General features: G+C 44.1%; 1 protein-coding gene across 1 annotated transcript in view; it reads right to left on the bottom strand.

Moving 5' to 3' along the window:
* Positions 1–510: 510 nt before the first annotated feature.
* LOC126455759 (dextranase-like) overlaps positions 511–14949 on the bottom strand; it is a 48962-nt gene continuing 34523 nt past the window's right edge. The window contains exon 2 of the mRNA XM_050091525.1: positions 511–991. Within this exon, the coding sequence (XP_049947482.1) occupies positions 511–991 (481 nt within the window). The remainder of the gene's footprint in view (positions 992–14949) is intronic.

A 14949-nucleotide genomic window follows, 5' to 3' on the forward strand; every position in this document is an offset into this window, starting at 1 on the left:
AGGATGGGGTGGGGCCTTTTTGGGAGCAGAGGAGGTGGTGGTGCCACTAGGGTGTTTAAGGTCGGCAGAAGGGTGAGTAGTGACATGAGGGATGGGAGCTACAGGGAGGTGGTGGGAAGTGGCAGGTCCCAGTGTGGATGCAGGAGTCGGCGCCGGAGATGGCGATGGTGAAGGTGATGGTGATGGCGATGACGGTGATGGCGAAGGTGACGGGGAGAGCTGGGCATGGGCAGTGGCCCGTCGGGCCACCACCCTAGCTGGAGCTGCATTAACAGGCGGGGGGAGTGGGGGGAAGGGATCAGAGGTAGAGGAGGTAGAGGAGCGGGAAGAAGAAGCTGGGGAGGGGGCAACAAAGAGCAAGGGCGAAGGGAGAGTTAGAAGAGGAGGGATGGAAAGAGAGGGGGGCGACTGGGCACACCATGTGATGGTGGTGGTGGCGGCAGAACGCGAAGTATAAACTATGGAAGTGGTGGTAGTAGTGGCAGTGGTGGTGGGGGCTGACCGCTGCTGCTAGTTGGCTGGCTGGACAGCTGCTGCTGGCTGGCTGGCCTGACCGCTGCTGGCTGGCTGGCTGGCTGGGTGGACCGCTGCTGCTGGCTGGCTGGTTGGCTGGCTGGACCACTGCTGCTGGTTGGACCGCTGCTGCTGGCTGGCTGGCTGGACCGCTGCTGCTGGCTGGCTGGACCGCTGCTGCTGGCTGGCTGGCTGGCTGGACTGCTGCTGCTGGTTGGACCACTGCTGCTGGCTGGCTGGCTGGACCGCTGCTGCTGGCTGGCTGGCTGGACCGCTGCTGCTGGCTGGCTGGTTGGCTGGCTGGACCACAGCTGCTGGTTGGACCGCTGATGCTGGCTGACTGGCTGGACCGCTGCTGCTGGCTGGCTGGCTGGACCGCTGCTGCTGGCTGGCTGGCTGGCTGGCTGGACTGCTGCTGCTTGCCGGCTGGACCACTAATACCGCTGCTGCTGCTGCTGCTCGGCTGGACTGCTGCTGGCTGGCTGGATCACTGCTGGCTGGCTGGTCCGCTACTGGCTGGCACCTGCAACCCTAACGTTTCGATTAGTGACAGGCACGAATCGAAGGGCGGTACCGCTGGAGATGCCAACTTTGGCGACACTAGTTGTATAAGTTTTGAGAGTTCGTAGAGTGTAGATATGCAGTCAGGATATCTATGCTTTGCATAGGTGTTTGTGGGATTTCAGTGATGCTGATTACAAAAATAAGCAATATTTTGCATTGAGCATTTATTGCATCAATGTGGTATTTACAGGTAATCAAGCTGTAACAGCATGCGTTCTCAGAAATGATAAGTTCACAAAGGTACATGTATCACATCGGAACAACCGAAATAAAATGTTCAAACGTACCTACGTTCTGTATTTTAATTTAAAAAACCTACCTGTTACGAACTGTTCGTCTAAAATCATGAGCCATATGTTTGTGACTATTACAGCGCCATCTATCACAAAGCGAAAAAAGTGGTCCAACTAAAACATTCATATTTCTTTACGTACTACACGAATATGTAATAAAAAATGGGGGTTCCTATTTAAAAAAAACGTAGTTGATATGCGTTTGACCTATGGCAGCGACATCTAGTGGGTCAACCATAGCGCCGTCTGGTTTCCCCCTTCAAGCTAGACGAGTTTCGTTCTTTGTAGTTTTTTCGTTTGATGCTTATTTCGTGAGATATTTGGCCCGGTCACTATCAATGGACCACCCTGTATAGTGCTGCTCCTGAGACCTTCACGTGCGATCAGGACACAGACAGTTTGACAATATCTGAGCTGCAGAGAAAAATTTATTGAATTAGGAGCACATATACAACTGAATTAAGGAAAATAGAAGCAAATGTAATTCTAGTTGTGGAAATGCTCTCGTGGACAAGACTAAAATCCCATAGTTCCCGTTGGCCGACTTTTTTTTTTTTAAGCAATTTTGTTGACAGGAGGGAAGGCTACACAAATCAAGAAGCTGCATACTTTATTCAATACTCACCTACTGAAAACGTTTTGCAGTGCTCCCGATTCACATATGTTTGAATTTTGAAATATTGTTACTGTACTGACCTATCTTCAAGAGTGTAGTTTGCAATCCATTCTCTTCTTAATGCGGCCTGCTTCGAATAATAATTACTGCTGTTAATGTTAATAATTATTACTGTTAATATAAATAATCCCGGGTTCGATTCCTGGCTGGGTCGGAGATTTTCTCCGCTTAGGGACTGGGTGTTGAGTTGTCCTTACCATCATCATTTCATCCCCATCGACATCGACACGCAAGTCGCCGAAGTGGCGTCAACTCGAAAGACTTGCACCAGGCGAACGGTCTACCCGACGGGAGGCCCTAGCCACACGGCAAGAAAATTTAATTAATTATTGGTGTTAATGAAGAAGCGTCATCGCCAACTAAAACCGCATCATATAGCATGCCGAGTGTTCTCTATTGTAATGTACGCAATGTGATATATAATTTCAGTTCTGGCGACAGTGCTGCGTGCATCACAGTATCTTTATTCCTTATCGCATAGTGAACTCTATTTAGAAGAAACGTGAATAGTTCTGGGTGACATTCTAAGATAATTAAAAGAACTTCTTGGGGCTTCCATTACAAATTATTTAAGCAAGGATTCTGAGCAACCGAGATGACGTCTTTTCTTCGTCCAGTCACGAATCGAAACACGTTTCCTACTTTTTTTTTTTTTTTTTTGTTATGCAGCGATTCCACGCAACAAGCTTTAACGCCATCACAACTCGTGCGACGTGCAGTTGCCAAAACTTTCATTTCAGACAAGACTCAGGAACCCACAAAACGACGAAATTGAAGTATATACTTGTTTCGCCGTGTCTACAGTCAAAAATGAAACCATTTGCGTGCAATTCATTCCACGCAACGAGTGGCGCAGCCCAATGTCGTCTTGTAAACTAGGCTTAACACTAACGACCTATCGCTGTTCAGTTCTGTTCCCAGTGAGCTGCCTCGCTTACAGGTTATGCGATACTGTCTGTACACCTGCGATACTGTCTGCTAGTAATAAGAAGGATGAATCTGAGTGTGCACCGACAACACATGACGACCCACAGCCATTCAGTTGTGAACGATACCTGAGGGCCCAGGACACCAAAGCGCTAGTGATCTGCTTAGTTTATTATTCAGCTTTGAGAATAGTAGAGTGACTGGGAACTTTGGGATACAAACTCGCCCCCTCTTTTCAGCCGACTACTGGCAGTGAAAATTGCTTCCAGGATTCAAACGAGCTATCTCCGAGTCGAGAGTCATCTCATGCTTAACGACTTCCGCAATCCAGAATGAGATTTCCACTCTGCAGCGGAGTGTGCTCTGATATGAAACTTCCTGGCAGATTAAAACTTTGTGCCCGACCGAGACTCGAGCTCGGGACCTTTGCCTTTAAGGGGCAAGTGATCCACCATCTGAGCTACCGAAGCACGACTCACGCCCGGTACTCACAGCTTTACTTCTGCCAGTATCTCGTTTCCTACCTTCCAAACTTTACAGAAGCTCTCCTGCAAACCTTGCAGAACTAGCACTCCTGAAAGAAAGGATACTGCGGAGACATGGCTTAGCCACAGCCTGGGGGATGTTTCCAGAATGAGATTTTCACTCTACAGCGGAGTGTGCGCTGATATGAAACTTCCTGGCAGATTAAAACTGTGTGCCCGACCGAGACTCGAGCTCGGGACCTTTGCCTTTAAGGGGCAAGTGCTCCACCATCTGAGCTACCGAAGCACGACTCACGCCCGGTACTCACAGCTTTACTTCTGCCAGTATCTCGTTTCCTACCTTCCAAACTTTACAGAAGCTCTCCTGCGAACCTTGTAGAACTAGCACTCCTGAAAGAAAGGATACTGCGGAGACATCAGCGCACATTCCGCTGCAGAGTGAAAATGTCATTCTGGAAACATCCCCCAGGCTGTGGCTAAGCCATGTCTCCGCAGTGTCCTTTCTTTCAAGAGTGCTAGTTCTGCAAGGTTCGCAGGAGAGCTTCTGTAAAGTTTGGAAGGTAGGAGACGAGATACTGGCAGAAGTAAAGCTGTGAGGACTGGGCCTGAGTCGTGCTTCGGTAGCTCAGATGGTAGAGCACTTGCCCGCGAAAGGCAAAGGTCGCGAGTTCGAGTCTCGGTCGGACACACAGTTTTAATCTGCCAGAAAGTTTCGACTTCCGGAATAACGGAATAAACGGATCTTTTCTTTTTATCGATCGTGTGATATGTTCACTTCTTAGGCCAACTGGTACTTACGTGGACGCCCTTCGTATAGATACGGTAAGCCAACGCCTTGTACGCCAAAGAAATCATTGATATAAGAAGAGAATTCAGTCCGATAACTCACAGCGCCTTCATTGATTATCAAAAGGCATTTGACATCCTGAATAGAGACGTCTGTAAAATTTTAATCAGGGAAGGTTTTCCTGATAATTTGGTAAAAATGATCAGCAATCTACATCAAAATACTACTGAGTTCATTGGCACAAGTATGCAGTTAGCAGTTCCTGTAGAAACAAATGAAGGAGTTGGAATAGTTTCCTGTATCTCTCCACCACTTTTTAGTATCTACGTCGAAGAGATCACAGTAGGATGGTAACAAATTTTCAAGTATGGTGTAGTACTCTCACCGCAGCATAAACTAAGTAGTATTTTATATGCAGCGTCACATAAAATGGGGTAGCGCCGGGTCAGCTCGACTATCGAGAAGACCGCCTTCTGCTTGTGTTCTTCGCGCCGTACCGTCTGCTTTTAGCGAGTCCATACCAGCCCTTCTTCAGTGAAGATTCTAGTGGGATAAGAACTGTTTACTATCCAACCTTGGCTTCTAAACCAGTAGTTGAGCTTCAGGATCTGCTCCTTGAGCCCATTTGTACAAAGTTGAATATTCGTCAGTAAATGTTGTGTGTTCTTATAACTAATCATTATCAGTGTTTCATTGATCTCCTCGTTTTTCTTTCATATTGCTTTCCTCAGCGCATTATAAATAGTTGAGGGTGGCGGCAAGTAAAATCTCCTTCTGTGGTTGCATCAAAAGTACGATACAACAGCTTCCACAAACTATCTCCATTCCCTTCTGTTTTGAGCTCGCTTCCTCGAGATGATTTCAATACCCACTGCTGCCAAGTCCTTCGCCAAGTCGTCCAGCCAGTGTTGCCTTGGTCGTCCTATGGGACGTTTGGTGTTTGCTTTGGCATAAGGACTACATGGGCCGTCCACGAGATTCTTTTGCTCTTCAGTTTATGTAGGATTTTTAACTGTTGAATCAAGAGGTAGATTTCCTCCTTTTTCCTTCTCATCCAATCTCCTTTATCTAAGATTGGTCCCCATATCTTCCTCATTACTCTTCTTTCAAATATTCACAGTTTTTCTTTTTCTCGTTTCACCATGCTCCAGATTTCTGAACCGTACATTACTGCTGGCCAAATAACTGTGTTGTAGATTCTCATGTCCTTGTTCTCTGATACTGATTTTGAGCTGAGCGTCTTCCTGAGAGACTACATACGTTTTATTCCCACTGCTATTCTTTCTTTGATGTCCATTTCTGTTTTGATATCACTGGTAAACCAAGATCCCACGTATTTGAAGATAAACTCTCTTGAACCTCATGCCATCAGTCTCAAGAAATTCTACCTCCTTTTGTCTTCTTGCTAATTGCAAGAGTTCCGTTTTGTCTTTCCTAATTGCAAGAGTTCCGTTTTGTCTTGATTTAGTTTTAACCCATCCTGTGCGTAGCTGCCCAATTTCTGGTACTTTTTTTAATTCTTTGTTTGATTCACTACCCTTCACTCATCTGCAAAAGTTTTCACCATTCTCACTAGCTACTCAGGGATTCTGAAGTCACGCAGTGCATTATATAGGCTATTCCTGAGAAGGCTGTCATAAGCACGTCAAAAATCAACGAACAGACTATAGATACCATTATCATATTACCAGAGTTCTTCACACAATTTTCTTTGACTGAAAATATGATCTATTGTCGAAGCAGAACAGTATGGACTAACAATATTTCAATGTCGATCAGATGTAATGGCATTTCTGGTGAAAATACCATAAGATCCGAAACAGAAAAATGGCAAAATACTGCAGCATATCGAATGTGAAATATTCCCAACAATAGATCGCGACATATGAACAAAAATTTGCAAATTGAAAAATACACGTGGAACAATTAATAGAATTCTGAAATATAAAAACAGAAATGAAACTAAACTGAATTTTTATAAGACAATGGAAGTACAGCAAGTGTTATATGGAAGTGAGACATCGGTACTATCCGAGGAGGACAGAAGGAAAATTACGTCAACTGAGGTAAAATTTCCCAGGCAATCAAAAGCTGCACACTGACGGACATAATACGAAACACAGAAATAAGACGAGAGTTACACACGTTAGATTTGGAACGCAGAATTAAAGCAGATGTAATTAGCTAGAAGAATACTGGGAGATCGTCTGCCTTGAAATGGAATGATCAACAAACCTCGGACGTCCTAGGACAATATAGTTTCCCGAACAGGCTGTGCAGCGTCCGCCATGAAGCGAAGATGATGATAATGATGGTGATGTAACGATAACATTTCAAGAAGCCTCATCAGCGTTGTCTTCCAAGTAAAAGATACGGAGAACTCATACATAATGGGTCCAGGTCGAATTTTTGCACAGCTCCACGGGAGATGAAATACATAGTCCTAAAGCTGAACTCTACCGACGTGCTTCATGTTATACACTTCAGTATGTCCTGGAAGGCTGCTGAAGACTTAAGTCGTGAGAATAATCGACTGCAATCAGAATCATTGCTGTTAAACGTCTGGTCTCGTCCTGCCCAGCCACAGCCACCGATTTCTCTGTGACTCAGTATGAAAGCTGTGGTGTCACCGCCAGACACCACTCTTGCTAGGTGGCAGCCTTTAAATCGGCCGCTGTCCGTTAGTATACGTCGGACCCGCGTGTCGCCACTGTCAGTGATTGCAGACCGAGCGCCGCCACATGGCAGCTCTAGAGAGACTTCCTAGCACTCGCCCCAGTTGTACAGCCGACTTTGCTAGCGATGGTTCACTGACAAATTACGCTCTCATTTGCCGAGACGATAGTTAGCATAGCCTTCAGCTACGTCATTTGCTACGACCTAGCAAGGCGCCATTATCATTTGCTATTTATCTTGTGATGCATGGACCGTCAGACCGATGTTCACCAATTATGGATTGAAGTTAAGTATTCCAGAAGCTCCGTACTTTTTTTACTAGACTCAATTCCTTTAACTGTTCCAGACCTCACGCCCGCCTGCGTGAGCTTAAACGCGTGCCTTTCGGCTACCCGTCACAGTGGATTGGCTGTCTTGCCAGTCCACAACAAAAGCCACTCCATGGTGATACGGCAACACATCACTTACTCACTGTCTGATATTAACCACACTAATGAAACGAGTTAAACGGCCTGTTGACGATAGTCAATTTGTCTCAAAGTAATCAATAACTAAAAGCCATGGAAACTACCCAAACGAACAATTAACAGAAAGGCGTGTTATTGTTATTACTCGTGGTTTGCAATACAAAGAAGCTAATCGTTTGGTTTAAGCACTTTAGAGTAAATTTTTAACTACGTTAACTAGTATGATTTTAGCTGTGGTTCAAGTGGGTAATATATTTGGAGCTGTATGCAGTTGAAATGGACTTTAATTACAATCCTGGTTTTGGCATCCTTAATATTTAACTTTTATTGATTGCAAATTCTGCGGTCAAGTTCATTACTTTATTACATTAATTAGTATATATGTAAGGTCGGGAGAGCGGTGTGCTGTCCACATGCCCCTCCATAACCGTATCCACTGCGTGCTGTTGTTGAGGATGACACGGCGGCCGGTCGGTACCGTTGGGCCTTCCAAGGCCTGTTCGGAAGGAGTTTCAGTGCATATTTGCAGTTTGTCACACTTGCGTGAAAAATTTGTAAATAACAAATGTAATAAGCTGTTACTGTAAGGAGATTTCTAAAAGTTCTCCAAAACACATCAAAACAGCGTTTAAAAATTTCTTTGCAATCTAATAAAAATTTTTGGAGACCTCATTTGCTGTTTAGAGGTTCCTTTATTAGGCAACGCAACCAGTTTCACACCATTACAGGTACATCTTCAGGTTTTTTTCTTTTTTTTTTTTAACGTGTGACGAGGGCCTCCCGTCGGGTAGACCGCTCGCATGGTGCGCTGCGGCGACTAGCGCGTCGATGGGGATGAAATGCCGATGATAAGGACAACACAACACCCAGTCCCTGAGCGGAGAAACTCTCCGACCCAGCCGGGAATCGAACCCGGGTCCTTAGGATTGACAGTCTGTCGCGCTGACCACTCAGCTACCGGGGGCGGACACATCTTCAGGCTGGAGAAAATATGCCGTAAATCGATTAATTGCATAACCTCTTAAAAGGTCGATCATCGAATAGCTAAAGTCACAACTAGTATGTGGCGTCACTAGCAGTGGAGGGCATATAAAGCGTGTCCATGTGACGCGGAAAACAACGGGCCAAGGGAGGTCTTTCCGAAACGGACAAACTGTTCGCGTACCGTCGTGGTTGAATATGCCTTGCACGGCAAAATGGGGCTATCTAAAAGTGGCGCCCAAGCAACTGTGGTGCACCACGGGCCGTAAATGACAAGGGTGAACGATGGCTGCGGAGGTGTATGCGCGCGAATAGACATGCAAGTGGTGAGCAAGTGACCGCCCAGATTGTGGTATCGATGCCACAACGCAGATCCGCTGTGCTAGGCTGGCACTAAGAGAGGCACCGACGACAGCACCCTCTAGCCGGTGCTGTCGAGGTCTGCGAGCTCCCCGACTGCTTCAGCCCGTTTGATCAGGTGCAGCCAGCCAGGACACTTCGCTTCAACTTCGCACCACCGTGCAAGTTATGTAATATGTCTGCATATGTTTATCCACTGGTAAAGGTGTTTTAACTGTATTGGCAGTACCCACATAATTTTCCTTTTTCCGTTCCTACCCACGAGCCGGAGCTACCAACGGTGTCTCTTCAACTACGAGTACCAATAAGCGAGAGTAACGGCCTATGGGCCTCCACAGTAGGCGTGTGCTTCATGCACCCATTCTGCATGCTGACTGCTGTTTATCCGCAACCTTGCACATCAGCTTAACAATTAAACGTCCACTGGGTGGCGACAGGTGGCTTTTCCAGGTGAATCACGTTTTATGCTGCATCGGACAGATGGCCATTGGTGTGCACAGCGTGAAACGTCTGGTAACACCTTGCAACAACGAGGAAGCGTTATGGTCTCTGAAATGTTTTCAACGATTTCCCTGGATGATCTCGTCATTATCGAAGGCACAGTGGATCAACACGAGGTAATCTTTGGTTGCCGTGTCCACCCCTACATGTATTTTGGTTTTTCTTGATACGATGTCATCTACCAGCAGAACAACGCAATGCGTTAGGCAGCTCGCAGTTTACGTGCGTCGTTCGAAGATCACCAGGATGAGTTTATCCCACTCCCCTTTGGCCACCAAACTCCACACATTTAAACCCAATTGAGCATCTGCGCAACCACCTCGATCGAGCTGCCCGCGCCATGGATTCTCAGCCTAGAAACGTAGCGCAACTGGACCACGGCACTTGAGTAGCCATGGCTCTACATCCTTGTCCGCACCTAAAAAGTACAAAATAACTAGAAATTTTAAAAACCCAATAAATATAAAAAACTGTATAAAAGTGTTTATACATATCACGAGAGTTTTGCCGTGGTTTTCAACTAGGTTCTCTGGTTTTTCCTTTCTCCTTTTGTTATCATAATTAATTTTTTCTCCCATTTGCAGCTTATATTACATGATGATTTGACTATGGTCTACTGAAGTTTCATAATAGTGCCTAGTCACTCCGATAATAAAAAAGTGGGCTAGATTACCGTTCGAGGTAAAAAGGAAATCCGGGTTCGAGTCCCGGTGTAGCACAGATTTTTATCGTCGTCAATCCATTATACAGCTGATGATGGTCAACATTCGCAACTGCGAATACATTTAACGTATATAGTTAGCAAGTGGTTTGTCAGAATCTTGACAAGACAGAACTTTTTATTTTCTTATTTTATTACTACGTTTCTATTGTTGTTGTGGTCTTCAGTCCTGAGACTGGTTTGATGCAGCTCTCCATGCTACTCTATCCTGTGCAAGCTTCTTCATCTCCCAGTACCTACTGCAACCTACATCCTTCTGAATCTGCTTAGTGTATTCATCTCCTGGTCTCCCTCTACGATTTTTACCCTCCACGCTGCCCTCCAATGCTAAATTTGTGATCCCTTGATGCCTCAAAAAATGTCCTACCAACCGATCCCTTCTTCTAGTCAAGTTGTGCCACAAACTTCTCTTCTCCCCAATCCTATTCAATACCTCCTCATTAGTTACGTGATCTACCCACCTTATCTTCAGCATTCTTCTGTAGCACCACATTTCGAAAGCTTCTATTCTCTTCTCGTCCAAACTGGTTATCGTCCATGTTTCACTTCCATACATGGCTACACTCCATACAAATACTTTCAGAAACGACTTCCTGACACTTAAATCTATACTCGATGTTAACTAATTTCCCTTCTTCAGAAACGATTTCCTTGCCATTGCCAGTCTACATTTTATATCCTCTCTACTTCGACCATCATCAGTTATTTTACTCCCTAAATAGCAAAACTCCTTTACTACTTTAAGTGTCTCATTTCCTAATCTAATCCCCTCAGCATCACCCGATTTAATTTGACTACATTCCATTATCCTCGTTTTGCTTTTGTTGATGTTCATCTTATATCCTCCTTTCAAGACACTGTCCATTCCGTTCAACTGCTCTTCCAAGTCCTTTGCTGTCTCTGACAGAATTACAATGTCATCGGCAAACCTCAAAGTTTTTACTTCTTCTCCATGAATTTTAATACCTACTCCGAATTTTTCTTTTGTTTCCTTTACTGCTTGCTCAATATACAGATTGAATAACATCGGGGAGAGGCTACAACCCTGTCTCACTCCTTTCCCAACCACTGCTTCCCTTTCATGCCCCTCGACTCTTATAACTGCCATCTGGTTTCTGTACAAATTGTAAATAGCCTTTCGCTCCCTGTATTTTACCCCTGCCACGTTTCTATTATATACTTGCATAATTAATCGAAATTAGTGTATCAATGAAGATTTGTGCAAAAGTTAGAGCATGGTACATTGATAAAAAAATGGAATTAAAAGACCAGGCATAGGAAAGCAGGACTTTCTACATTCGAAGTACACACACTCTTGCACTGTTTTCACATTATTTTTTTAGTGGATTTTGAAAATTAAAGACCTTCTTGTTCACTACAACTTTAAATGTTTCTCCATAACATCAGTTCTGCTTTCTTTGACCAAATCTTATTCTGTCTTACCAAATATATTTTTTTTAGTTGGTTACGGAAGTTAATTTTCAAATTATAATATTAGTTGCCAAAATGCTTTTTCCGTGTACACTTGCAAATCGACTATGTTGTCACTGCCGCATCTATTGATTATGTAGTTCACGTAACTCCTGAGAAGCCACAACTTTTTTTTTCTGGGGAGGAGTAAAATCAGTGACTGGTCGTTTTAATAACGCCGCACTAAAGTTTGTTTCCGCACTTTCTGTGACAGTGCAAACCGTTTCCATTTATTATCTGTTGTTAGCGAATTTATGGTGTAGGGTATCCACTAGCCCTCATTTTACTTATCACTGTTGCACATTCCTATGCGATACGGTCTTTCGTTTCATGGTATCGTGCTGCTAATGACTGTATTCTGTGTTAAGACGACGTGATGTGTGAATTCTGACGCTAAGACATTTTCATAATGTTTTCCATCTGCTTGACAGATATTTAATTCCAATATTTTTGAGGCTGTCTCACTTCTGCTACTTTTGTATCAATTCTCTTATTGTTAAATAGGTTTCCCTAACACGGCTTCTCTTACGTAACTTACTTCTAGGCAAAATGTCTGATATTCTTCAGATTGAAATCCAGTTTGCTTACCATGACAGGCAGTTGTATGCTTATTGGACGAATGATAGTAAATATCTCATGACCCACTGATAGCGCGGCATTAATGATTACATTAGTCCTGTGTAGGCTTCGCCTAATTAAGCTTGGTGTATAGTGTTGGTTCATAGCGGAGTGATGCAATCGACCCACGAAGCCAGAAAAAAAACTGACAATGAAAGCATGCTCTTGCCGTGTACTTCACTGATGAACTTTGAAAGTTAACTGTTGGGTCTAAGTCTATTATCTAGGGAGAAGCTCGTCAATTGAAAGTTAACCGTTAAACTATTACCACTATCTTGCCCACAGACTTGCCGCAGTGATAACACTTAAGCGCTGTCGGTCTTAGCTCGCACTTGGATGGGTCACCGCCCAGGTCTGTTGTTGGCAAGCGGGTAGCACTCAACCCTTATGAGGCCAACTGAGGAATTGAGGAGGTACTTGACTGAGAAATAGCAACACCGGTCACGAATACTCGGTATCCCTATCCAGTGACGCCTACAGGCTGCGGATGGCATGGCGGCTGGTCTGTACTTGTAGGCCTTCAAGGCCTGTTCGGACGGCGTTTCTTCTTCTTTTTCTTTCTTTTTGTTTTACTACCATCCTAGAAGGAAGTCACTGAATGAAACATTTTTGGTAACTTGGAATTATCTCCTTGATTCTACTATCCTGCCTCACGTCAGTTTCCTTGCCTGTTGAACTTGATCCAGTTCCGATTTGATTAAATACTGAAACGGACACAGTATACAGCCTCTACCACTCTTTCTCGTCGTGCAAGTTGTAGTGTGGGAAAAGTCTGGGAAATGCTTGGGACCTTCTTACATAAATCTTGAAATGTCTTCGTAATTTACACACTCTCTCTCTCTCTATTCGTTTAGTCGGTTCCGACTCTTCGTGACCCCATGAACCTAATCACGCCACTTTTTCCTGTCTTGCACTTTCTCCCGTAGACCTTCCAGGTTGGAACACATTGCTTCTGTGATGCCATCGATCCATCTCATCCTCTGACGTCCTCTTCTTCTCGTTCCTTCAATCTTCCCCAGCATTAATGTTTTTTCCAGCGAGGCATGCCTTCGCATTGTGTGTCCAAAGTAGGTCAGCTTTTGTTTTAACATTAAACCTTTCAGGGAGAAATCTGGTTTAATTTGCTCCAATATTGATCTGTTGGTTCTCTTTGCAGTCCATGGAACTCTAAGAAGTTTCCTCCAACACCACAATTCGAAGGAGTCAATTCTTCGCCGTTCAGCCTTTCTAATGGTCCAGGTCTCACATCCATACATCGCAACTGGAAAGACCATAGCCCTCACAATCCGTATCTTTGTTGCTAGCGTTATATCTCTGGACCTTATAACCTTGTCAAGGTTTGACATCGCCTTCTACCGAGCAACAGGCGTCTCCGGATTTCATGGTTGCAGTCGCCGTCAGCAGAGATCTGGGAACCGAGATAACTGAATGTGGTCACTACCTCCATGGTTTCTCCTGCTATATCCCACGAATTGGTAGGTGTAGTTGTCATAATTTTCGTTTTCTTCACATTCAGCATAAGACCGGCCTTTTCACTTTCGTCTTTCACCTTCTGTAAGAGTGTTCTCAATTCTTCTTCACTTTCTGCCAACAGGACCGTATCATCCGCGTACCTGAGGTTGTTTACATTTATTCCAGCTATTTTAATTCCTGTTTCTCCTTCATCTAGCCTCACATTCCTCATGACATGTTCTGCATACAGATTGAATAAGTACGGTGACAGTATGCAGCCTTGCCGGACCCCTTTCTGAATCTTTATCCATTTCGTTGTTCCATACATAGTTCTCACCGTGGCTTCTTGGTCAAGGTATAAACTCCGTATCAGATGAATGAGGTGATCTGGTACACCCATGTTTTTCAGTACGTTCCATAATTTGTTGTGATCGACGCAGTCAAAGGCTTTGGCGTAGTCAATAAAGTAGAGGTACACATCTTTCTGGAATTCTCTCGCTTTTTCCATAATCCACCGAATGTTAGCAATTTGATCTCTAGTTCCTCTTCCTTTCCTAAATCCAGCTTGTTCTTCTGGTAGCTCTCGATCTAGATATTGGCGAAGTCTATTTTGTAAGATTTTCAACGTAACTTTGCTAGCATGTGAAATAAGTGAGATTGTTCGGTAATCTGAGCATTCTTTAGAACTTTTCTTCTTTGGAACGGGGATGAATACTGATCTTTTGCATTCTTCTGGCCACTGCTGCGTGATCCATATTTTTTGACATATTGAGTGCAGCACTTTCACTTCATCCTTTCCAGTGACTTTAAACAATTCTGCTGGTATTTCATCATGTCCACTAGTTTTGTTATCAGCCATATTTTCAAGGGCCCACTGGATTTCGCTCTCCAAAATATCTGGCTCTAGTTCTAAATTAACGTTAACATCAGCAGTAGGAGCCCTGTCATGATGCAGTTCTTTCTTGTATAGGTCTTCTACATATTCTGCCCATCTTTCCTTAGCATCCTCTGCTTCACTCAGATCTTTCCCGTTTCTATCTTTTATCATTCCAATTTTTGCCTGGAATTTTCCTTTAATTTCTCTAATTTTCTTATAAAGATCTCTTGTCTTCCCCATTACGTTACTATCTTCAACTTCCTTGCACTGTTCATTAAAGAATATATTTTTATCTCTTCTAGCTAATTTCTGAAAATCTTTATTTAATTCAAACATAGCTGATCTATCTCCCTTGATTTTTGCTTTCCTTCGTTCTTCTGCAACTTGCAGTGCCTCAACTGATAGCCATCTAGCCTTCTTACTGTTCCTTTTCTTGGGAATGTGTTTCTCTGCGGCCTCCTTGACAGTATTAGCTACTTCTGTCCACATCTCTTGCGAGCTTTTGTCCTCCAGCTGTAATACATTAAATCTGTTTTGTACCTCTACAGCATAGTCGGAGGGTATAGAGTTAAGGTCGTATC

Source organism: Schistocerca serialis, chromosome 2 (assembly GCF_023864345.2).
Source record: "Schistocerca serialis cubense isolate TAMUIC-IGC-003099 chromosome 2, iqSchSeri2.2, whole genome shotgun sequence".
Classification (NCBI taxonomy): Eukaryota; Metazoa; Arthropoda; class Insecta; order Orthoptera; family Acrididae; genus Schistocerca; species Schistocerca serialis.